The sequence below is a fragment of the Dreissena polymorpha genome, chromosome 16 (genome assembly GCF_020536995.1).
Source record: "Dreissena polymorpha isolate Duluth1 chromosome 16, UMN_Dpol_1.0, whole genome shotgun sequence".
Lineage (NCBI taxonomy): Eukaryota > Metazoa > Mollusca > Bivalvia > Myida > Dreissenidae > Dreissena > Dreissena polymorpha.
Window position 1 is genome coordinate 47,478,420 of NC_068370.1, and position 25,963 is coordinate 47,504,382.

At 35.8% G+C, this 25,963-nt stretch overlaps 3 protein-coding genes across 6 annotated transcripts in view; 1 reads left to right on the top strand and 2 right to left on the bottom strand.

The window, feature by feature from the left end:
- Positions 1–24,492, bottom strand: part of LOC127862136 (omega-amidase NIT2-like) — a 40,543-nt gene extending 16,051 nt beyond the window's left edge. The window contains exons 1-3 of one of the 3 annotated variants that reach the window (XR_008040462.1): positions 2,487–6,437; positions 2,151–2,224; positions 1–53 (exon numbers count right to left, since the gene is read on the bottom strand). The exon at positions 1–53 is cut by the window's left edge and continues 26 nt beyond it. The gene's annotated coding sequence lies outside the window, so the exon portion shown is untranslated. Of the gene's footprint in view, positions 54–2,150; positions 2,225–2,486; positions 6,438–8,409; positions 8,876–22,539; positions 22,644–24,388 lie in introns of those variants that run through there. The other 2 variants (XM_052401129.1, XM_052401130.1) reach the window with 2 other exon arrangements.
- Positions 8,227–14,891, top strand: LOC127862138 (uncharacterized). The gene is made up of 5 exons (XM_052401134.1): positions 8,227–8,521; positions 11,621–11,738; positions 12,410–12,546; positions 13,071–13,313; positions 13,907–14,891. Exons 1-5 carry the CDS (start codon positions 8,513–8,515, stop codon positions 14,174–14,176), a joined length of 777 nt encoding a protein of 258 aa, XP_052257094.1. The 5' UTR covers positions 8,227–8,512; the 3' UTR covers positions 14,177–14,891.
- On the bottom strand, positions 16,022–22,512 carry LOC127862137 (uncharacterized). 2 transcript variants are annotated; one of them, XM_052401132.1, is made up of 5 exons: positions 22,033–22,512; positions 21,640–21,762; positions 20,618–20,812; positions 20,188–20,277; positions 16,022–18,611 (listed from the first exon to the last, which is right to left on the bottom strand). In XM_052401132.1, the coding sequence occupies exons 1-5, from the start codon at positions 22,218–22,220 to the stop codon at positions 18,290–18,292; spliced, it is 918 nt and encodes a 305-aa protein (XP_052257092.1). In that variant the 5' UTR covers positions 22,221–22,512; the 3' UTR covers positions 16,022–18,289. The 2 variants fall into 2 exon arrangements, with proteins under 2 accessions (XP_052257092.1, XP_052257093.1); XM_052401133.1 differs by lacking the exon at positions 16,022–18,611 and adding an exon at positions 19,357–20,038 and having other exon boundaries at positions 22,033–22,510.
- Positions 24,493–25,963: the final 1,471 nt, after the last annotated feature.

The window sequence follows — 25,963 nt, forward strand, 5'->3', positions numbered from 1 at the left end:
TTATCACCAAATCTAGCACTTCTTTATCTGTGGAGGTTGGAAAGTTGATGGATCTAAAACAAGTTTGATATGAACTGCATCAGCATGTCGCCCCAATGAGTTTTATCCTCGTATAGACTTCTCGTCTATTGTCGAGATAGAGTCTTTTAATTTGGACGAATGCAGTATATCCTAATATTATAATATTTATTAATTATTACACAGTGGTAACATTTTCTTTTGAGCAGTGTTTGCAATCACGATAAGTAATCGTTTAACTGGTATGGCGCACCAAAGGTGTCGAAACTTTAACTTCTGCTGCAGCAGAAAAAAATGCTGCTCGAGCAGCATTTGAAATGCTCCTCGAGCAGCAAATCGCTGTTCAAGCAGCATCTAGATGCTGGTCGAGCAGAAAATTACTGGTCGAGTTAAATGCTGCTCGAGCAGCAAATTCCTGACCGAGCAACATTTTTTTCTGCTGCAGCAGAAAATTCCTGCTCGACCAGCATTTATTTTTAGATCATGTCAGCAGCCAATCAGAAATCTTGTTATATTTGCCATTTGCTGCGAGAATGCAGGTTTGTTTGGAAAACATGGTTTAAAATGTTTAGAAAAAATGGAAAAATGGTTGGAAAAATGGTAAATGCTTTATATTTCGGTTGCAAACTAGTCGATCAAAAAGTTTGTCCCATTCGCTAAATAAGAAAACCGATCAATAATGTCTAACGGCTGTTAAAACTTTTGCGGAAATTACGACGATGACTGATGAGAATGGGTGCGCAAGTGTAGGTTCTCTGTTTCTATCGATTTACTTACTTAATGATTCTTAATTATTGCTGCTCACACGTGTATGTTCTCTTTTTCTATCGATTTACTTACTTATTGATTCTTAATTATCGCTTCCGTTTGTAAGCTCAAATTTGATTGCCTGACGGGTTCAAGGGCTTATAAAAAAATTCTAAAAATAAATGCTGGTCGAGCATGATTTTTATGCTGCAGCAGAAAAACATGCTGCTTGGGCAGGAATTTTGCTGGTCGAGCAGCGTTTTTTTCTGCTGCAGCAGAAGTTAAAGTTTCGACCCCTTTGGTGAACCATAAACTGAACTCGCTCACTCTGGATCAGCAGCCAGACGATTTATTCCTATCTTACGGAGGAGTCCGGATATAGCCGAAGAATCACGATTGTTAACTCGCCCTGAATTGCAGACAAGTGCGATACACGCGCGAGTCCAATACAAAATATTGACTCTTTTCCATGAATAACATGTATGTTAGATTTACAATTAGAACATAAGTTAGAAAACGCACTTCCGTCTACTCTTTTATGTATAGTTTATTTAATAATAAATCATTAAAGCAAAATAAATTTGGTCCTATACAGCAAACGTATCAAATGAAGCACGCGCATAGCTGTGTTTGTTGTGTTCGTGTTGCTCGCTTGGTCATTGTTGGCTCGGGTACTACCGGTACTTACATGTACCCCGGGTACTCTTAAGTATACTTGCATGTACCCCGGGTATGGTAAATATACTTACACGTACCCGGTCGATATTAGACTGTACCCGAGTTGTATTCCCGCCCAAAATCCGATGTCGTAAAGCGCGCTACCTATTATCTTAAAACGATATTGTTCAATTTAAACAAATGTAGCCGGGGTTTGAGTTTATAACGCAACCTGGTTTTTACGTTCCAAGCTTTTAATACTATAAAGTATAAATGATGTAAATGATGGCCAGTGACCTCAAGACTTATTGTAGAAAGTGGCAATTGGAAAAAGCCTACTACCTCTAACAAGGTTTTACAAACAAGTGACCAAATGTTGAGTTATGATTTAAAATTATATAGATGACTATGAAATCATCTCACAATAAAAGCATGCACTGTTAGTAATTAAACTCACTCATACATCACAAAGTATCTCTCACACTGAACTTCTCTCAGTCTTGATTGGGTTAGTATTGTTAAAAGGATTAGTGTCAGAGTGACTACCCTGTTACATACTCCCTCTGTTGGAAAAAATGGCTCCTGACATTTTAAATATAGAACACAAAAATTTAAATAACATCCCTACTATAGTAAACCCCTTGACTATACCAGCAATTGAAAATTACTGCAGTACACTCTCCACTAGAGTAGACAGTGTTTACAAGGTGCGTGGGAAAATTCCTTACCTATATTTAAATACATCTGTTCAATCAGCTGATGGCTGACCTACTTGTCAGTCCAATGTAAACAGAATGAAGCTCTATAAGTATGCACAGTGAAAATATGCAAAATTATTAAACTTAGAATGTTGAATCTAAGTATATACAATAATTGAAAAAAAAATCATAGATTTAAATAATACATTTACTAAAAACAGTCTTAATTTACTGATCAAGGTATTGATAAATATATACTGCTATTTATACAGTGACAACTGTTAACATAATTTTCTGTATGAAACTTTTATACACTACAATAAGTGATTAAGAGTAATTGAAAATATACACAAGATGAAAATTTACCCAATAACATTCACCAGGTTTATATTTTATTAAACCATTGAACTATGTAAGATATGAACCTGGAAAAGCAAAAATAATTAAAAACACTTTAAAATATTATAAAATCTGTTGAATTCAAATCTAAAATGCATTCCCATATGGGTTTTGTTATGTATAATTTAGTTACACATAGTAAACTATTGGTGTGACCCATTCTTCATATCTATTTGGAGGTTGCCTAAGCCTTTTAGGTCGGCCAACTGATTCCTGTTGCGTTGTTGGATGTGTTGTAACTGTATGTTGTTGTGTTGTTGGTGGTGTAGATTGTGTTGTTGGTGGTGTAGATTGTGTTGTTGGTTGATTTTGGTCTATGAAAGAACTAATGTTCAATTGTTCAGACTGATTACTACCCACATTTTCATTTAGTGGGGTAAAAGATGTTCTGGATGTAGAATTTTGAAATTCTGTGTCAGCCAAGCCAAGAGGGTTGGGATTGACATCCAGACTGTTTAACCTTTGTTTAGTGGCTGTATAACCTGGTATATATCGAGCTCTACGCTGGGGAATAATGTAGGTTTTAGAGTCTGTTGAACAGTCACTGTCAGTTGAATCGACATGTTTGGACTTTGATCTGGTTAAACGTTTCTCAATTTGGATTTTCTGTTTTGGAGTAACCTCAATAGGAACACTAGGGAATGAGGATACATGTTGTATTGGCAGCAATAAATTCCGGTGTACGGTTTTTACTGGTCCAATGCCATCCTCACATTTAACCCTATATACAGGTATTTCTGGATTTGGAATGTCCAGGACTGTATAATATACAGTATATGTGTTTGGTTCCCATCTATCTGCAAGTTTATGTTTCCCATCAAAATGAGTTTGACGGACCAAAACTTTATCATCTACATCCAAACCAGATGCACCTGCCTTGCGGTCATAAAGTGCTTTATTACGTGCACCCTGCTTCGCCGAGGCCTCAGCAGCTAGCTTGTGGGCTTGCTGCAAGCGAAGTTGCAGTTCCTGCATATATCCAGCAGGATCTGGATGTCCTTCACTCCCGGGTTTGGTTCCCAAAAATGTGTCAATTGCCAGCCTGGGATTCCATCCAAACATTAAATAATGTGGCGAAAAACCAGTAGCCTCAGACTTTGTAGCATTATATGCTTGAACTTGGGGACCGACAAAGGACTTCCAATCATGTTTTGTTCGGGATTTAAAGTCCCTAACATCTTTAATAAGGTTTGATTAAACCTTTCAGCAGGGTTTCCCATGGGGTGATAGGGAGTTGTGCAAGATTTATCGACCCCTGCTATTTTGCATAGCTCCTGTATGACCTTACTCTCAAAATTTCTTCCCTGATCACTGTGGAGGCGATCAGGGAAAGAGTAATATCTTATGAAATGGTCGTACAGGGCTTTTGCAGTTGTTTGAGCTGTCTGGTTCTTGCATGGAACAGCTTGCGCATACCTAGTGAAATGATCTGTGATCACTAGTATGTGTTCATAGCCTCCCTTTGACTGTTCCAGTGAGAGGAAGTCCATGCACACAAGTTCCATGGGTTTGGTTGTTGTGATATTAACCAGCCCAGCTGTCTGTGATGGGCGTTTCCTAAGGATACATCTATCACATTTCTGTATCTTGGACTCTATGTCCTTTTCAATACCAGGCCAATAAAACCTCTGTCTGGCTAACCATAAAGATTTTTCTTTACCGGGGTGTCCTACATCTTTGTGTACCCCTTTAAGCGCCTGTTGTTTAAAGTTGCTTGGTAAAGCCAGTTGTTTGACCGATTGACCATCCAAAGAAGTGGTTCAGTACAGCACATTATGCTCAATTACGAGGCGTTTCCACTCTCGCAAGAATTGCTGTACCTCAAGCGTTTCCTTACGGAGTGCTTTCTCCCTGGGTTGGGAACCACTCTTTAGTAGGTCAATCACTTGACTTAAGGTTTTATCTTGAGCTTGTTCATGCCCCCAGTTAGTCCTTTCTTCTGCGGGCAATTGAGTCCTGGTCTCTTCTGCAGAAAGAGGACAGGCATCAATAGCCACACAATCTGCAATTGGTGCAGATATTTGAGAAGCAATGCAAATTGTTTGAACCATATCAACACTAACCTCACGTTGGTGGGTCTGAGGCAGTCTGCTCAAGGCATCTGCATCAATATTGAGTTTGCCTGGCTTGTATTTTATCTCAAATTCATATGTACTCAATGCTGCAAGCCAACGGTGACCAGTAGCGTCCAGCTTGGCTGTACTGGTGACATAGGTCAATGGGTTATTGTCTGTGTAGACAATGAACTTGTTACCGAAAAGGTAGTCATGTAACTTTTCGGTAACGGCCCATTTTAGTGCCAGAAACTCTAGCTTGTGTGCTGGGTACCGTTTTTCTGATGGCCTCAATCCACGACTTGCATATGCAATTACCTTGCTCATCCCGTCTTGCACCTGATACAAGACAGCACCTAAGCCTGAGCCTGATGCGTCAGTATGCAAGACAAAGGGTTTATCATCCTGGGCATATGTAAGCACTGGAGAGGATGGGAGTTTCAAACAAACTGTTTGTCCTTGATCATTTGAAATGCTTGGTTTTGGGCTTCACCCCAAGACCAAACAGCTGGTTTAATGGTCTTTTTGGATCGTTTCTTGCTCTTGCTGGGTCTGCCAATGGTATCATGGCCTTTCAGAAGGTCATTGAGCGGTTCAACAATTTGTGCATAGTGCTCTACATACCTCCTGTAAAAACCAGCAAAGCCAAGAAACTGCCTCAGCTCCTTAATGTTTTTGGGTGCTGGCCATTGAGTGACAGTACTGGTCTTTTCTGGATCAGTGGAGATGCCATCTTCACTGATCACATGGCCAAGGTATACTACAGAGGACATTAACAACAAGGCGTGAAAATACAGCTTGGAGCCTTTCAATATGTTTGTCGAACGTTTTGGAATATACCAAAATGTCGTCAAGAAATATGAGACATTCCTTTAAGTGTAGGTCCCCCATACAGCGTTCCATCAGTCGTTGGAAAGTACTAGGGGCGTTGCAGAGTCCGAAACCCATACGGTTCCACTCAAAGAAACCTAGGTTTCCTACACTAAAGGCTGTTTTATGTTTGTCCTCCTGTTCTAACTCAAAATTCCAATAACCTGACCTCAAGTCAAGTTTGGAGAAGTATTTGGCACCAGAAAGACTATATACAATGTCGTCAAATCTGGGTAAATTGTATGAATCTTTTCTGGTTCGTGCATTGAGTTGTCTCCAGTCAATGCAGAACCGAAGTGAGCCATCCCGCTTTCTAACCAAAACAACATTGGAACTGAAGGGTGACTCAAATTCTCTAATGACCTTGGCATCTAACATTTCTTTAATGTGTTGCCTTACCTCCTCATATAACCCTGGGGTATGCGTCTGTAAGACTGCTTAAAGGGGGTTGAATCTTCTAACACAATCTTATGTTTTAGAAGATTTGTACATCCTATATCAGTAGGACCTTTAGAAAACACATGTGACCAATTTCCTAAGACTTGTTGAACCCTTTTTACTTGTTCGGGTGTTAGATTTTTAGTATCAATCTTAAATCCAAGGTCATTGGTACACTCATTTACTGGTGTTTTCTGTTGAGAGTCATTCTGAAAACTTGAGGTCAAATTATCTATGACCTCAACTTCAGAAATCTGACAAACATGAGACTTTGGTTTGAAAACAATGGGTTTGCCAATCATGTTGCAAACTTTCACAGAAATTCTGCAACAATTGCCATGCTGTTGCATTTTTATTACTCTTGGACATACAGAGTAATTAGCTGAGGGATCATGATTTTCAGTTACTACATTGGCTATAGCCAGAGGTCCAGATAAGATGCGTATTTGCGTAAAATACGCATGAAAAAAAAGAAAATACGCATGGCTTAAAATTTTGTTGAGTAAAAAAACTCCTGGCTTAATTCGGATTACGCATCGTGTGCAATTTCGATGCGTATTAGCCGTTTATACATGAATATAAGTTCATGTAATCATGACTGGTTCCCGTCATTGTGTCCACACCAGTAAAAACGTAGTGACATCACCATCTATGTACAGAATGTGGTTCCCGACCTAATTTACTCCTCAGTCAGAACGGTATCATTTCATTTTGGCCCACAATAAAGGCTGATGTTGACACAACGGACTCTCCGCTGCATTGTTGAGAATCGATATACGCTAATGGTGAAAACATTTGACATCACATTCGAAAAAAAAACCGAATCGCCCAACTTCAAGCATATAAGTTTTGCTATCAGTTCATCTCTTGTGTGGCACTATGGAAAAACCTTTTTCCTTCAAGCACTGTTTAAATTCACGATTTCGACATTGTTAAATCACGCGTAACGAGACTGCCGAGATAACGCGAGATTAAGGGTTCGTGGGGGGGGGGGGTTCTGCCAGTATTCGCTCTACAGTATACACACCTTACCTATCCGCTATATTGACTTTATAAATAAAATAAAAGCGATAAATTGCCGATTTGTAACTAATAAAAGCAATCTTTATTTTTATTATAACGTTCAACGACCATCTGCTCGATAATAGTTCAGTAACATTGTAATTAACGGCGCCGTAATTAACTACTGACAAAAATAACATGATCATACCTTACTGTACGGTTTGCAGAAACCTGTCAGAAATTAAAACAACTCCAGACTCTTATAATTTTTGAGAGCAAGTTAATTTAAACACACCCACTAATTAAAATTAAACCTTTTTTTATATTAGCTCATTTTTGTAAATTTTCAGAAATAAAAACCAATTTGTATTTGCACATTTCAGTAAACCTAAGACTACTTTATTGTTAAATATGTTTGATTTGTAAATTGTATAATAAATTAACAATCTATATATTTTTATTAGTTCTGTTGCAAGCCTAATTTAAGTTAAATATGTTTGATTTGTAAATTGTATAATAATCCATATATTTTTATTAGTTCTGTTGCAAGCCTAACTTGTTGTGTTTTTAAAATACATAAAAATCATATTGTTGACAACTATAATATTATTTAAGATCATTATTAAGCAAAAGTAAGTCCCCCAAATCAAATCAATATTTATTTATTGTCGGTATGGTATACAAACATTATAACTTAAGCTATGAATAGCTTTTGACCGACAGCTTACCCCGGCCAGCTTAACCGGTAGAGTGCTGATCTCTGACTCGCTCATGGGTTGGTAAGTTTAAGCCTCAACTCGGGTTCATCTCTTAGAAATAATTACACCTTAGGCTACCCTGTCTGTAACCCAAATTGCAGTCGAGGGTCACCAAAATACATGTATCAAATACAATGTATGTGCTTATGTGCAATAACAATTCTTCAAACATTGATGCTTGTCTTGTTTTGAACAAATCTGCCATGACGGATAGTTAATGGGGATAGCCCAACAAACAACCAGTTAATGATGACTGTGATACTGCTGAAAGTTTCACCATTATGGATATTTAGCCAATGGACATTTGACCAGGGACACTTTATTTAATTCGAAGTAAATGTTTTCTTAGCAGTGTAAATAGTCATATCAACACATCACATGTTATGTTAAATGACTACATGACAACATTGGATGTGTAGCAACTTAAACCACCATCCATTTTATTATATTTCTGAATGTGTAGGATATTTTTTAATGTAAGGGTATGAAGTAGACAAACATCTGAAGTATCTTTATTTTATTTTTTTTTAAAGAAGATTGTAATGTAACTGTGGTGATGTATAATATTAATTGCAAGAGTTAAAGTCTCGTATAAGGTGGCAAATCCAATTATTATGCATAAAAACTGGTCTATTTTTTAACGCATTTCAGTTACTCTTGCATAAAAAATGATAATACCACAGCTTAGGTGCAACGTTGTCAAGAGTTATGGAAGATATATCCATTTCACAATTTGAAGAAATGTTTACATTTTTGCAATTTCCGTACATTTTCGCGATCTCCGCTTTTCCTCGGCTTCTTTCGTGAAGTACGCATATATTGATGACGTAGGGCAAACAACACAATTTCCTCGTAAACAAAGAAAGCCAACATGAGTTCGGTAAGATATTTTTGTGTTACAATATTTTGTTTTACATGGAATTGCATCACGCATACTTGCTTTAGTTTATGTTTCATTTTCTTGACTTAACTTTTGCCTTGATTGTAATTACGACTTTGCAGACAAACTAATTTTAAAGAAACTTATTGCAACTGTCAATTCCACGTCGGTGTCCATATATTTTCGGACATTGAATTAAAAAAACCCTGTTCTTATGTCTAGAAAAATGCTTCTTCATAGGCATCGTCTAATTTAGCGGTTGTATAAATCGTTTATATACCCGTAAAGTAGAGCAAGTTGGTAATTAATAAATATGGTTTCATGAATTTGGTGCATTTAAATATCTGTTTTGAAGAAGTATGTATGGTGGACGAACCAGTTATCGAACACCTAAGAAATTAAGTTAAATTTTCAAACACTTAAAATAACAAAAACAATTTGTTTTAACAAATAACTAACAGTTCAATCATTAAATAACTTATCTGTAAAGTTTTCAAGCAAATATCCGTCAAGAATTCATAACAATGATTTCTTGTTTATTGTCACCTCTAGCAGACAAAACAAAATGGCGGCCGATGTAAACATGACCTATTACCGAACAGTTCATAAATACTACTCCAGTGAATATAAACAAACATGAAACTGAAATTTTTTTATTGAAACATGAAAATTAACAAAATTAGAAAAGCATGTAGCTTTGAACACAAAAAACAAGTCTATTCCTCTGCAATATTGTGGCAAGGACAATAGAACGGGTCATTTCTCCTGACAACATTTGTGGCTGTGCAAAACTGCAAGTGCACCCAGTGGCTACAGTTATAAAAGACACACTTGGCCCACTTTACAAATATCAATGATACGCAGTTAGCAAGTTCTTTTGGCTGAAAGAGGCTGCATACGCAACAAGTTTCATCATCATCTTCATCTTTAGAGGATTCAACATCAGTGTTCAGATGGGAGGGTCCAGGCTCTGGGTAAGTGTGTTGTTTTGTTGATTGTTTTTTTTTTCATTTGTTTGTTCCTTGTTTGTGAAACTGTTTCATTTGTGGACATAAGCTTCGAATGTTTGTTGGATTGTTCAGTTTGTTGCTTGTTTTTCTGTTCATTTGTTGTTTCAGCTCTTTCCCTTAGTTTCTGTTCAATTACCGGATCTGTTATTTCTTTGCCAGATGTAAATTCAAAAATGTTATTCTTTTTCTTTCCATTGTTGAATTCTTTCTTTTTGTTAATGACAACTTCTGCTTCATAGAAGAAAACATCAGGATTTCTTTCATGCATGTTTTTGTTGATTTTAGGAACAGATGGTTCAGCAACATATGGTAGCGAAGTGGTAAAATGCTCCTTGCTAACAGCTGACTCGTCAACAGGAAAAACACCTGATTTCTTGAAGGCAGATCGAAGATTTTCCACAGACAATGCTGCTACGTATGCAGCAGATCCAAGAGGAGCAACATTGTACCTTGTTATTTTTGTAGAGGGATTTTCTCTGATAAATCTGTGACACATGGAGTTGTAGATTTCTTGAAGGGGTCCAAAACAACCCACATCAAGGGGTTGAAGGACATGGCTTGTGTGGGCCGGTAAGATGAATAGAATAATGTTATTCTTCTTTGCCCAATCCAGCACTGGAACATTTATGTGGCTTTTATGGCCATCAAGCAGAACAAGGATAGGCTGTGACTTGTCCACTCTTTGCACATATCTGAGGAAATGGGTTCCATGTAGTGTAAACACACAGCTGAATTTGACCAGCCACTGTCAGACATACACCCTGATGACCCTTGTGTAGACCCTTGTAACAGATCTGCATTCAGGCGTTTCCCTTTGAAAACAAAGAATGGGCGAAGCTGTGTGCCTAATGCGTTGCCACATCCAATTATTGTTGTAACGCAGGACCTTGACGAAGTAACTGCTGGTGCCTTCAATGTGCCACTTATTATGAATGGTGGGGTATGCTCTGTTTGGATACCGTTTTCGTCAATGTTATAGACACACTCAGGTTTGTTGTGGAGGTCATGTTTTTCAACAACGCTCATCAAATTGTTGAAATATTCATGAACATTGGCCTCTGATGTGGCTTCAGCTCTGTAGTTGGACAGTGCCCTCGGACGAACAACTCGCAACTCAGGCCATCGCTGCTGGAAACCCTTAAACCATTTCACCGACAAAGGTTTATCATTTGGCCTTTTACCAAGGAACACTGCATAGTTTGTAGCACTTGCTACAACTTCACTGATGGTATAACCATACCCAAGGGCAGCCATTGTCTTGACATGGTCAACTAGTTTGACCTCTTCATCCTGAGAGAAGAGTGGAGCTGGTCCGGGTTTGAGGCATTCAGGGTCAATAACCCCTTTCACACGGTCCCATAGTGTAGTATGGGGAACACCATACTGTTTTGCAACAGTTCTTACTGGCAAGCCACTGTCTTTTACTTTTAGGTATGCATTGTGAAGAGCTGTTGGTGAGTAAAGACCTCTGTGTTTAATTATCTTCTTAGGTTTAGACTGAAAAGAAAAAGAAAAACAAACTTAACTTCATGATGATCAATTGTCAAGAAAGAAAAGCTGGAATATTTTTTCGGAACTGTGCTGTAGCTCTAAGAGCGATAATAAATCAAAGTCACATGACTATCACATGACTGTCACGTGACCCGGACTCGACGAAAAAATCTACGTCTGCTGCAACCAAAATTGCAAATGGAAATACGCTTTTTGGTGTGTAAATGCACGTTTTGATAAATGCATTCAAAAAGTAATAGCAAACAACACATAAAACCGTGTAAATAACAATAAATGCATTTCTTTTACCTGTTTTCGGCGCATTTGTTGCAAGCTTAGTGGACAAGTAGGTCACGGACTTCATAAATGACCATTTGTTTATGGATGTGACGTCATGCGCACTTTTGCGCATGCGCATATAGAACCAAAACAAACCGTCCGATATCAGGTTCTGTTCGATAATAGGTACTTACACGATACATGTACAACTAGAAAAGCTGTCAGACGAAGCATGCATTCTACAAATACAAGTGCCACAAAGTTTGGTCACCTGATTCAAATGTTATTAAAATGTGTTATCTTTCTATATTCACTTTAGACGTCATCATCAAGCTCAAACAGCATTTTTGACAGTCCTGTGCGTCTAGGAAAAAGGAGAGCCTCCCAAAGAAGAGCATCCCCAAGCACAAGTGCCACAGAGAGCCCAATTCGACCAGGTATATATAGGAAGCTGCTTAAAAAAACTTGGCGGTGGTCCCTTTTTGTCAATTTTATGGACAATAACAGGGATTTCAACTGAAGCAGAAACCTGCGTTTTGATGCAAGTAAACTGCAGTTTTTTTTTTCGTTTTTAATCCTGCAAAAAAATAGCTTTACATCATTTTACTTCCAAAATGACAAGAAATGATCTTTGTTGCTACAAATAATGCTTTTTTGAATTTTTTTAACCATGAATATGACAAATAAGCTATAACAAAATATTAAACATTCAGAAAAGAACACATTTAAAATTACTTTAGTGTTTTGACCCTAAGAATTTTCATTTGGACCCCTTATATTTGGCAATGGCAGGTAATTTCGACTTCTGGTTTTCACCATATACGGAAATTCGTGAACAAAATATTTTGTACACATGCCTTTTGACTTTTTCAAACTTTATTCAAAAGCAGTGAATTATAATTGCTACATGCATCATTTGTAAAAAAAATAATTAATATACAACTTAGTTTTTTTTTGTAGGTGAAAACTTAAATTCAAAGAAAATTTAAGGTATTTTTAAATACATAGGACATACATAGTCGTATGTCAAATGGTACGAAAAAGAAAACACCACAAAATCAAGAAATATGTTCATCCATTTTTTTTTAAATATAACAAAATGTTTCAGCTCGTGGCAGAGGAAGGGGCAGAGGAAAGGGCAAAGGTCCGGCTTCCCGAAAAGGCAAAAAATCTGTTCGGGAAGCTGATCCAAATAGGGATGAAGTTGCCCTTTCTGTCATTCAAACAAGGAAAGACAGATTTCGAGTAAGTATTAACTAGCACATAATATGTGCAGTTGATCTTCAAGTTTTGTGATAAGCATAACCTAAAAAACTGTGAATTATAGTGTCTATGAACTTTTTAGACTGAAAAATATCACTGAGAAGAAGTGCAATGCAAAGGAAACATACTATACCTCTTATAGATTTTTACCTATCGCCTTTTGCAAATTTGTATACTTTTAGTTTGCCTGAAGCATAACTTGAAAAATTACATTAACTTTTCACATCATAAGGTAAACGAATTTATTAAAGAGAAGTTTCGTGCAAGAAAAACATAATATAACTACATTGTATTCTTTGAGTAAGTGCCATTTTAAAGTTTTAATACTGGCACTTGGATTTTGTCTGGAGCGTATCAGGAAAGTGTCTATTTCTGCTACCAATGGCAGTCAGCAAGGCATCCGTGTTCAATGAACGCATTTCTAGTTTTAAAAATGATATTCCAATTTTAATTACTATTTATAACATTATTGTTTATTTTCTAACAGTTTGTTTTCTTTTCTTTAGGAAGACATGAAGACCATGCCAAGAGAACAGCTTGAGGAAATAATATTGGGGGTCCTAGATGAGAACCCTGGTCTTATATTGGACTTTCATAAGCCAGTAGCCAGGGGTGAAGGTGGATACCATCCACCTGAGGGTGCTGAGTCACCAGACTGGTGTGTGTGTGGAAAATGCAGGGAAATGCCAACCCAGGCAGAGCGAATATGCTGCGAAAGGGAGCCAAGACACTGCTTTTCTCTACTGCCTGTAAGTGACAAATGTTATCTAAAGGTTTTAATGATAAAAGAACATGACCTCTATGTCAACTTGCCAGATACAGATCGATCATGATAGTATGAAAGTATTTGAAGTTTGAAAGCAATCGCCTTGATACTTTAGAATTAACAAAATATTCAAAGTTACTAAGTTGAAAAAGGGCAATAATTCCGTCCAAATGCCAACCAGAGTTATGAAACTTGTCATGTACAGTCCGCTTATGATAGTTAGCGAGTGTTGCAAGTCTGAAAGCAATAGCTATGATACTTTATGAGTAAAGTGGACCAAAAAACAAAACTTAACAAAATGTTTAATTTTCTTTGTATAAAAAGGGCACATAATTCTGTCAAAATGCCAGCCAGTGTTGAATGCAAAAGCTTTGATTCTATATGATAAAAGTGGACCTAAACACAAAACTTAACCGGACGCCAACGCTCAGGTGATGACAATAGCTCATAATTTTTTTTCTCAAAAAATAATGAGCTAAAAATGGCTACAAATTACCAATAACACTTGCATGTGTGTATGTTTACAAATCATGAGACAATAATGATTTTAAATTAATTGTCAAGTTGTTAATTTAGGACTTCACAGTTCTTGTGCTGGACCCTGCAGTACTGAGACTGGCGAGACTGCAGCGAAGGGACATTCTTCTGCTGGATGATGCTGATGAAGAGGACCCGCACAAGGCCAACAGACATGCTGCCTACAGACAATATATACTGTGGGCACATGGAAGGCTTGGAGTAGGCAACAGAAGAGTTATTCCATCATGCTGTGTTTGGGCGATCAGAGACAAGTACCCTAACCCCTTCCAAATTTATGTGGGTTTTGTTCCTGCCCGTCTTGTTTGAAAAGGTGTGACATTAACCCTACAGCTATGAAAGGCATCAGCTTGAATTATGGTCATGCAGGGCTTGTTTTCCTTCTGTAACAAGGGCCTTATGAAGGCCCCTTCCCTAAGGAAACTTCTTTAAAAAATCATGCGTTTTACCCCAAATAATATGCTTACTTTGGGAAATGTGTTCCCCTTTTTCATTTTTGTTGAAAAAAATTTCCCCAAAATTGAAGGCCATGCCCTTTCCCAAATCAAGAAAAAAAGCCCTGTCATGTATTGCAAAACAACAAATCATCAACTTTTTATTTATGAAACATTATCATTTTGAATAAAACAATATAATAAAGTATTAATAATAGTGATTTTTGGTAAATTATAAAATTAATACAAATTTTCTGTGTTGTAAATGTGTCTCCCAATATTATAATGTTAACCCTTTACATCCTGGGAAATTTGTCGTCTGCTAAAATGTGGTCTGCTGAATTTCTAAAATTAGCATTTTCATTGATTTTTTTAAAGAATACTATCAGCATAGCAAACAGTTTGGATCCTGATGAGACGCCACGTTCTGTGTCATATCATCTGTATCTAAACTGTTTGCAAAGGCCTTCAAAATTCGGTTCCCGCACTGAGTCAAAGTATTTTTATTTTATGTTTATTTAAGTTGCCTTACTGTCTCTGGTAAGATTGTAAACTTGCAAACTATGTAATAAATTGGTCCATTAAGCTTTCACGTCGGTCAGTCTCTTTTGTTGTAAACCAAATTTCTTATTGCAACTTAATTATTGAATTTGGTGTAGTTGTTTTATACCGCTGGAACAAGACACTGATATTGGCATTGATACCTCATAAGTTAAGGTCACAGGTTCATTTAAATAACTTTCTGTGACAGCCTTGTCCAAGTGTGGTCATTAGTTCTGTTGTCCCACTTCATAATTTGTATAGGTGTTGCATTCATCAATAAGACCCATATTGATTTTGGCGTTAATACCTTCAAGGTCAAGAAAAATTGTATTGTTAATGTGTATAACGGTGTTTATTGACATGATATATGACACCCTTGTATGAGTGATATTGCAAAGTTCTGTTTGACTTTCCGTCTTCACATTTTGTATAATTTTTGTTTATGACAAGACAAAAGTATCCATTTGTATTGATACACCAAAGGTGAAAGTCATATTTTAATTTCAATATATATATGTATTGTGTCTAAGTGTGTGTCTTAGTGATAAATCTCAACTTTGGTATGGAAGTTGCATGTAACTAGTTCTGTTCAGAGGTCAAAGTCATATTTTAGCCTTTCAATTTTATAACACATAACATATAACAGCTGTATGGACATTTTAGGGGGAAGACATGTTTCACAAACATTCCTTGTTTATTTCGTATATCCATTTTACTTGTTTGTAATTTAATTAGTTACACTATTTTCTGTGTGAATAAGTCCACGTATGTTGTATTGTTAGCAGTTTGTTCAAACTGTGTTAACTTTTATGTAATTGATAAACATTTTTGCATAGAACAATTTATATATGCGTCGCATTCTGAGAAAACTGGGCATAATGCATGTCCGTAAGGTATCGTCCCATATTAGCCTGTGCAGTCGGCATAGGCTAATCTGGAAAAACACTCCGCTTTTATGGTATTTTTCGTTTAAAGGAAGTCCTTTATTACCAAAAATCTTGTTTAGGGTTAAAGTGTCTTCCACGATTAGCCTGTGCGGACTGCACAGGCTAATCTCGGACAACACTTTACACACAGGCATTTTGTCCAGTTTTCTCAAAACGCAACACATATGATGCATGTATATGATATTTGTTATAGAGTATTTTATGCATTAAATGAAAAAACAGCATATAAATAAGTTTGTTTATTTTTATTGGCAGTAAGAATATCAACATGTTAACCACTACATAAGTATATATGCACAGTCATTACAAATAACATGCAATTTCAGTAACTTAAGACAGAAAATTCAAGTATCAAACTGCTTTGCAATTGCTTCTGACTTATTAAAGTAATTTTTTTATTTAGTTTTGTTTGGAACGCTGCATACTAAGATTCAATGCTAAGAGCATGTTTGACAAAATTACAACAAAGGTAACATGTATGTTATTTTTTTATAATGTCTACAAGGATATAAATATTACCTCGAGCTGAGTAGCCTTTGCCCCTAAAATTTGTGATGCGCTCAAATGTTTTTAGAAAAAATATTTTGTAATCTTTACAAAAAGTTTGGCTCATGTGTTCAAAATGTTAATTGATATCCATGGTCTATGTAACTATGTTTGAACTTCGGTTTTTTTACTTATATTTTGAATGAAATTATGTAAAAAAAAATAAACACATTTCTACAGAAACCAAAAGACAATGGTTGCAAAATATACATTGCAATTAATTCTGTATTCAGTCAGCAAGCAACAACAATGAAGGCTAACATAAATGATAAAATAGGAGTTGTTTTTAGAACAAAATAATTACTGTATATCATGTCAATTACAAGCAGAAATATTTAATAACATATTAAATCATTACACCAATGAATATCATTCACAACTCACCCAAGCTATTGCTAATCTGGGGGTCTGTCTAATCAAAGACAGTACTACAAGGTTAACTTACGGTTGAATTTTGAAATATTAAAATATAAGTTATTTTGATCTGTTTGTTTCAAATATAAAGGATATTTGACAGCTAATTTGAAAATGTGCAACAAAAGTAATTATAAATGTGACGGTTACATATTTATGGCACTTTAAAAATTGCATCGCATGGTGCCAATGTTGTAGGATGTTTGATATGACTGGCCCTGGCTTCTTCCAATACCATATGCCTTTCGCAATGAACCTTATTCACAAAATAATTTATCCTCTGGTCTTGAAACCCCTTAACTCAAACACAAAAATGCACTGAAGGTACATCATCATTTGACACCATTTCATCAAATCAATCTTACTAATAGGGACTCCTTACAGCAACAATTAATTAAGGTTGCCACCAACTTTAAAACAGCCGTCTACTCCCAGCGTCTTTCACTTTTCCCAGTGTTAGATAAAAAAAGTAGCGACCATTAATTGTAGGGTTACCTAGCCTTGACAAATGTGTTCCCTTGTGTGGATAACATAATGTGAACCAAAGAACTTTAAAGTTGCCTAGACAGGGACCTTGGCTTAAACGTTCACAATGAAAAGTCCAAGTTAAAAAATGGCCATAACCATGTAAAAATCATTGATGGATACCTGCCTAATCAAGTTCCCCTGAACAAGCAATCCAAGTAAGTCTAAATATTTTTTATGATTTCAGATAAATAGATTTTTAACAACAAGAATGAAATTTCAAACTTGAGAATATTATATATTTCAACAAGAGCTGTGTTTGTGAAACACAATGCCCCCACCCATATATTCTACATTGATCTTTGACCTTGCAGGATGACCTTGACCTTTCACCACTCGAAATATGCAGCTACATGAGATAGACACGCATGCCAAATATCAAGTTGCTATCATCAATATTGCAAAAGTTATGGCAAAGTTTAACAAGGGCTGTTTGTAAAACATGCATGCCCCCCATATGGGCTCTCCGTTGTAGTGAGAGCCATTGTGTGAATATGTTTTTTGTCACCGTGACCTTGACCTTTGACCTAGTGACCTGAAAATCAATAGGGGTCATCTGCGAGTCCTGATCAATCTACCTATCAAGTTTCATGATCCTAGGCCTAAGCGTTCTTGTGTTATCATCCGGAAACCATTTTACTATTTCGGGTCACTGTGACCTTGACTTTTGACCTAGTGACCTGAAAATCAATAGGGGTCATATGCCAGCAATGATCAATGTTCCTATGAACTTTCATGATCCTAGGCCTAAGCATTCTTGAGTTATCATCCGGAAACCATTTGGTGGACAGACCAAATAACGGACAAACATGTGCAAAACAATACATCTCTTCTTATTTGAAGGGGGGGGGGGGGGGCATAACAAGTCTGATTTCTGAATAGGTACATGGACTCACTTTTTTTGCTGTACAGATGCATATAGCTTTGAAGGTTGTAATAAATTTACAACATGTAGCTAGCAATGACTTTTTTCCTTTTATATCTGTAATCCTTCTTTAATGCATGATTGATTTTTATCTTACCCATTTGAGATACAACGCTGATCCAATGAAATAATCTGTGACACAGATATTGGTTGGATCTGTGCATCCTGTCACTGAACAGGACATCACTTTAATACGGGCTAGAGACAAGATTGCCGAGACATATGCAAAACAGACAGCGGAACCTATCAAGTGCACACTGTCTGCCTCAGTCTTTAGCCTTTGAATGCCAGGACAAGGGTCATCATCTGCAGACTCTTCTTCTGCATCAGCATCATCATCACAACCATCTTTTCCAAATGCCTCTTCTTCAAATGCTGCTTCCTCATAGTTTTGGTTAACAGCATCTGGTCTGAAAAAAAATCGGCATTAAACCTAAAAATTCATTTATCATTTTATCGAATCTGGAACTTAAGTTCTGCAGGAAAAGCCTATAAGATAACTAACATATTATACATGTTTGTATACATTTGTTAAATATGTAATGTTTAAGGTTTTACTCAATATTGAATTAGGCAAATACATTCCCTTTATTATACATTTGTTTTCAAAATCTCACAATCAATCTCATTTATTATTTTGAAAGTTTGTCTATATCATTTTAAACATTGATTGAGAAAAGTGTCTGCCAACCAGGAAGCATTGCTTTCACTTCAAACAACTCAGTAAATTCATAATGCAGCTTAAAAAATAATTAATGAAAGGAATATATATTAAACAGGTAATTAGAGGATTAAACTGTACAATTTATGTTATTTTGACTCCTAAATAGCTTTATGATTTGAATATGTGTACTATGCAAATATATTTAACTATTCAACAGAGAAGCGTAATTAAACATGTAATCACAGGGGTTTTTTTTACTAAGAAAGTGACGCCGATATTCGGCGTCTTCCCCTACCAGAATTTTTTCCCTCAAAATACAATTTCCCCACCAAAAATATCATTTTTCACTAAATTATAATATTTTCTCTCAAAGAAATGTTTATTTTTCCTTTGGGCATTCGACAATTATCCAATTTGCACCATGTTCAACGATCTCGCTCTCTCTCTCTCTCTCCAGACGAACACAAAAAATCTGGGAATCCCAGTTATTCTAAATATAGCTCTTAAATTATGTCATGTAAACTGGGCAACTAATCGTAATAATCATGTGACTATTTTACTGGATACCGGTCTTGCGCGAGAAGGGTGTTTCGTCAATTTATTACCGGAAACCAGTTGAATTTTCATCCGGGCTATGTGCAAGCCAAGATATAAACGTGAAAACAGAAAAAAAATGTCTCACAATTGGCGTTCTTACACAAACAAAATAAAACATTCGGACTCGGAAGATACTGAACGCATCGAGGCATTTTCTAAGAAAGAATCATCGAAAACCGTTATAACCCAGCAGGATTCTGAGGTAATCAACATCGAACATTGTGAAAGTGAAAGTAGACAATCGGCAGCTGCCGCTCCTTTCCCTTCCAATACTGTAGCAGATCAAGATCGTCAACCCATTCATCATGAAATTGAAATCACAAAATTGACATCGTCCCCCGGCCCCAGTACAGAAATATAGTTGAAAACATTTCCCATTATCAAGATCTACACCCATCTATTAAGAACTTTGACTTTAATACGTGTTAAATGTGTTTAAGAACAAAAAGGACAGAGACAAGCCTCTTTTAATGAGTTATAGACATTGAAATGAACAGTTTTTATTTTTTCCCCTAATTTGTCTCTTTCGCACTCTTTTTTCCCCTGTCACCCAGCGTCCAGCGTCTTCCCCTTTCTCTAAAAAATTTAAGCAATAAACAGTTTTTAATTTTATGTATCACTTAGTTTTAATTAAGTGTGCCTTTAAAAGGCTGTTTAAATATAACATATTGTATCATTCCCTACAATATATGATATTCAGCAAAAACTAAACTGTTAGAACTTACAAGACAGCTTCAAAGCTGAAACTAGGTTCATAGTCCGAGTCGTTTTCATCTTCATCCTCATCCTCAATATTTGTGACATCGATGGACAGGCTGTTAATAAGAGACACACACTCCAATTTTGTTTTCTGTCACTGTTCGTATATCCAAATCAAAATGCATGTTTGTTTAATTAATTTCGAGTTGATGAATCCAACATAATGAACTGAATTATAGTTCTGATAACCATGTGTTTACATTTCATTGAGAAAGCTGGTATATGTAGAATTATTTATACTCATGATACAGTACCAGTTACTGGTAACAAGCCTTCTTGAAAAAAAACAGAGGCGAATGAGGTATGCAACACATTTTGAAGAACAACTTTTATCTATGATAATTGTTCACAAAAACACTTTTTTAACAATGATTTACTGTATAACATTTTGCTTACTTAAAAGGGTCTGTGAATGAGGCAAACTTTGGGTTGGATGTTATTCCATGGCCCTTTTTCCGCACTGAAGGAACCGTGGTACAAGTTCCTATCACCTCTGTACCACCGGCATGACTGATGTCAGTTCCAGGTGCTGTCATTGTGGTCTCATAATCTGAGGAGCTTTTGCCTTCTGTGGCAGTTATGGTTGTTACACTGAAATAATTATTTTTAAAAAATACATTTAATGTCCAGTTATTTTCCTATATTATAAGTGTAAACTTTAAAAGGTATACTTTTCAGCTTCAAATAACTTTTGATGATGTTATTATCTTGATAATTAAAAAAATCCAAATTGATTGTGTGTCTTTTTTCGGCTTATATTGGGGCAGAAAAGGGGCCAAAAAGAAGAAAATTTTCCCACATAGAAGTAAACAATTCCCAATATGGAGTTGTTTTTGAGCATTTTTTTTATTGAATAATGGCTGATACAATTGCAAAATAACAAACATTTGAATTGTAGATGGAAATTAGATGAAAATTTATAACATATCAAAAAAGCTCATGATTTCCCAAGTCAGGAAACATTTTCCCAATTCAATAGGCCCGGGCTCCATTCCCAAAATAAAGAAAAATCAATGAAATATTAATTTTTAAAAATCTAAATAATTAAAGCAAGAAAAGAGATGTACTTTAAATAAAAAAAAATTAACCGTTAAACAAAAGTTATGATTTATTATTCTGCTTGATTTGATGCACATGCTTTTTTGTTCAATCAAACATTCACAAGGAAATTAACTCTTTCAGTGCGGGAACCGAATTCTGAAGGCCTTTGCAAACAGTTTGGATCCAGATGAGACGCCACAAAATGTGGCGTCTCATCTGGATCCAAACTGTTTGCTATTCTGATAGTATTCTTTGAAAAACAAATCGAAGAAAATGCTTATTTTAGAAATTCAGCAGACAACATTTTAGCAGACGACAAATTTCCCAGTATGCAAAGGGTTAAAATTCATAAGCAATCTCAGTAAGTTTTATCTTGCCTCTCTGCTTCACTGGAAATGGAAGATATTCCAGATACTGGAGGTTCAAAAACAGATGGTCTTGTTTTGAATGGAGTGCTTGTTGTAGCTTTCTGTTCTACTTTCTTCCCACAGCTGGAAATACTGAAAACAAACATTATGACAAACATGAAAATTCTTGCAACACATGTTGTATTGAATAAATGAAAATTGCACACAGTATGCAACAAAATGGTTTGGAAGATTATCATCGTTATTCTTTGTTCGCTGTATATATTCAAACTATCTAATAATATGTAATATATACGTACAAATACATGGAAATAACATTTCTTCACCTAAAACAAGAATAATAGAAAAGTAAACAACACTAGTCACTATTTTTATTCGTACTCGTACTCGTAGGCTACTCACTGATCTAAAAGAAAACGGGCGGTTTCCTCGTTCGATCGAAATTTGTGCTGCCTTTGAAAGTCTCTCCACCTTACAACTTCACTTCCAATAGTAATACGGCCAAGATTATACGATGTTTTCGCATCCTTTCTGCGTTTCGATTTTTCTTCAATCGATAGTGTACGCTTTCTCTTTGCAATTGACGCCATTTTTGTTTTGAATGTCTGGCCTCTTCACCTTTGACTTGCTCACGTGATACACAATGTCTTGTGCCGACCAATCAAAATTTGTTGCCGGAAAATCGGCCGGAATCGCTCGGCATGATTTAGTAAACAGCGATGTAAATAAACTGATTGTTTGTAAACACGATTGACTTGGAGGACACTGTATTTTGAGCTCAAAACAAGTTGTATTGCTCATATTTTTATGGTAATGTCCAATAGCATATATATATTGTTTTTTAATAACCTTTATAAATAAAATAAGGAAAAGATATTTAAAAATCGGTAAATAATTACGGATTGTCACCTTTATAGTGGCTTTAATAACATTCCAGGTGTAGAATTCTTGAGCTTCATGCAGAATGAGATACAGTATTCCAGTTTCTGACTTCTGTTGACACTGTGATGTTCCTGAAAAAAAAAGGTTTCTATAATGTTCGTGTATTAAAGATTTTAATGATCGTAATCTAATATTAACTAAAAAATTGCTAAAACAAGGCTTTTTGTATCATAACCTAAGAAATAAATTTGCTAGATTTTACTCTAAGTATGGTGATTTAATTTCAAAATATAATGTTTCTTTAAAATGGCATTTAAATAATGGAATCTCCCATCCATCATTTTACGGAGATGTTTTGAAGCGTGTCCGCAAATTAAAATATGTTAAACCAAATGTTCATATTAAACTTTTCAATTTAATTAACTTGTTTTTATCAAAAGGATACGATGCTTATGTACTTAAAAACACGTGTTTGATGGTTTTCGATTCACTATATCTTTCTTCCCTTAAAATTTGGAATCATAAGTGATATTATAGGCATTTTTCAATGTTGAATAAAATTGTGTCATTGTGTCGTATGAACAAATCTGCATGAATACTACATTATAGGCATTTTTCACTGTTGAATAAAATTGTGTCATTGCGTCGTATGAACAAATCTGCATGTAAACTACATTTGGACTCAAATCGTACATCAAATCATTTCTGTCTTCAGTTGTCATAACACTTATATACTGTTTGATTCCAATAATGTCGCTTTAATGGAATTACCATTTGTATTCATTTGCTTCTTAATATTAAATCACGTAAACTTGTTTTATTAGTAGCACAGCCCGATTAATATTTTTATTTAGTACTGCCCTTGGAATTTGTTTACGTCATTATGTCATTATGGATTTTTGTGACGTCATACAACCGACTTTCCCAGTTGTAATCTACATGCATAGGTCATTGGGTTTATAACGTTCCATTTCTTTCTTGTTTGATTTAATTATTTTTAATTTGTTTAGCAGTCACATAAACAACCAAGCTATGTAATATGGAATTTTTACACCCATTATTGCTGCTTCTTCCTGTATTATGCGATGATTATCTGAGATATTAACTCTATGATTCTACATTCTCAAATCTTTTCTATAAAGAAGGAATGTAGTTGACAATTATTAATAGTTTTATTTGATCGTTCGTCAAAAAGTTGTAATTCTGTTACTCTTGTATCTTCAATGCAATTGAGTAATTAAATAGTAATTAAATTGAATGCGTTTTAATTCCCTTTTATTATTGTTTATTTGAGTTACAATGCTATGACGTTAAATTTTATTTACACTTGAATGTATTATGAATATTTCTGGGCCAAGTGTGAGGTTGAGCGCTCTATAACCAGGTTTAAACCCCCAATGCTTTGCATTGACCGTTCCAAGGCGGTGACCCCAGCTTTATTCATATTTTGTGTTTATGTTGGTTTGTATTGTGCTGTATTGTGCTGTTTTGTACTGTTTGGGCAATCGGTCACTTGCCTTAAATAAAGGACCAACTAATTGTTTTTAATGAAAATTCAATACTGCTCCAGCAGCTGGAGTTTCACTTCTTTATATTCTATAAGTTATAACAATAAACCATTCAATAACATTTAAAGACAGCATAGTTATCTGTTTTAAAATAATTGTTCTTTTCAAAGAAAAGTATTTTACCAAAGGTAATCAAACTTCTAATTTGCCCAAACTTAACAAATAATATATTTTTCCATACCCCACCCGCTTTTGGCATGTTTCGTTTTTACCTACTTTAAACACAATACAATCAAAATAAAGCATAAACATGAACTACAATTAAATCAAAGATACTAAGCTCATAACAAATTACAAAAAAATCATACCATATAAGTTATATCTGCAAATTATTGGGAAATTATAATTGCATCAACACAGAACTCTATGCAGACGCACTGCAGTAGATGATCGAGTACCCCCCCCCCCCCCCGACCCCACTTAATCCACTCAGAGTTGTCTCCCTTAAAATAATGTCGAAAAGGTCAATGGCAGCCGAAATACACATATATAATAAACAAGTTTTACGGATACCACCCGCTTACCATTCAGATAACGTGACTAAGCACAGGTTTAAACTGTTACATATATTAAAATCCGGTTTGCAATCAATGAATCCACTAGAATCATTATGTAATGCGAAAACTTGCTGCTTGCTTGTTTTTCATATGACCGTCACGATCTGTGCCGCCCTGACCGGCAGTCCCGGTCCCGAAAGCGCTTTCCTTTTGTGACATGTTCCGCAGCGCCTGCGTGTGTTTGTGTTTTATTGTCGTGTAAATTAAACAAAAAGTAATGGCGAGCCAGTTATAAATGGTCGATCTCTATTAAGTCGACATCTTCATTCGTAACACCAGAAAAAATTGTACGCCCTATTATTGACAGTATATTAAATAAAACAAAAGTTATTGCTTTATTGTGTACAAAACTGCTTGTAATAGCAAGTTAACACTACATGTACAATTTATTATTAATTCTGGTCCTTTGAACATAAATACTCCTTAAAATTATCGGATTTTGATTTTTACTCATCAATTAAAAAATTCATGAGTGAAATACCCCTCGGCTGAAAAAATTATCTGGAGCTCTGGCTATAGCATGATTCCCCCCTCTAGCAACACAATTCAAAGAAACCGTTTCAAACGGGCCTAGCTTGACAGGTCTTTTGCTTGATAATTTGGCTGCAAATGATGTCACATTTAAGGGTGCAATTGCAATGTTCCATTCCTCTGGAATGACTTCACTACTATCATGTGAAACTATCATGTCACATACAAGTCTGATCACATTAGTGCCCACAATAACAGGACAATTTCTGTTAAATGAGTTATCTTTGATAACTAGAATTGGAACATCAAAAAAATATTTGACATAGAAGGAACGCATATTGTACCTTCTATATACCCACAGTACTTAAGCAACGAACCATCTGCTGTACTAAGTTTCAAACCTAGGGTATCTAACGGTAAAATTTGAGGTTTTTCACTCAAAGAGTTTAAACCATTTTCAGAAATAGTGGTAACCATTGAACCAGAGTCAATTGATGCTGTAAACAGACAACCATTGAGACTTATTTTGCTGTAACTTGGTTCACCCACTAGTCTGAAATGCAAATTGTGTTGGCCATTTTGTTTACCAACCCCTGTTTAGCCCGCAACAGAGGCAGTTATTCTTTTGGGTCGTTCATTTTATAATTGTTTTTGGGGTAGTTATTTTTGTAATAACCTCTTCCACGACCTCTATCTTGATAGTTAGGTGTCGGGTAGTATGGACTCTTTGCTGTGGAGGCCTATTGTTGGGCAAAGCAGATAGCACTTGGTCCAATCTTTGAGTAAGTGCGTTATACTGTTTGTCCACCCTTAAAGAGATTTCAACCGACACTCAATGTCAGAGGAATCAGCTGA

What these genes read in the sequence shown, in the direction of transcription:
- LOC127862138 (XM_052401134.1), top strand. An exon ending in CAAGGAAAGACAGATTTCGA is followed by an intron (nt 12,547 to 13,070) that starts GTAAGTATTAAC and finishes TCTTTTCTTTAG; the next exon opens with GAAGACATGAAGACCATGCC. An exon ending in ACTGCTTTTCTCTACTGCCT is followed by an intron (nt 13,314 to 13,906) that starts GTAAGTGACAAA and finishes TTGTTAATTTAG; the next exon opens with GACTTCACAGTTCTTGTGCT.
- LOC127862137 (XM_052401132.1), bottom strand. Translation starts at nt 22,220, where the DNA reads ATGGCGTCAATTGCAAAGAGAAAGCGTACACTATCGATTGAAGAAAAA. An exon ending in GCCCGTTTTCTTTTAGATCA is followed by an intron (nt 21,763 to 22,032) that starts GTGAGTAGCCTA and finishes GTTTGTTTTCAG; the next exon opens with TATTTCCAGCTGTGGGAAGA. An exon ending in TCATTCACAGACCCTTTTAA is followed by an intron (nt 20,278 to 20,617) that starts GTAAGCAAAATG and finishes TCTTATTAACAG; the next exon opens with CCTGTCCATCGATGTCACAA.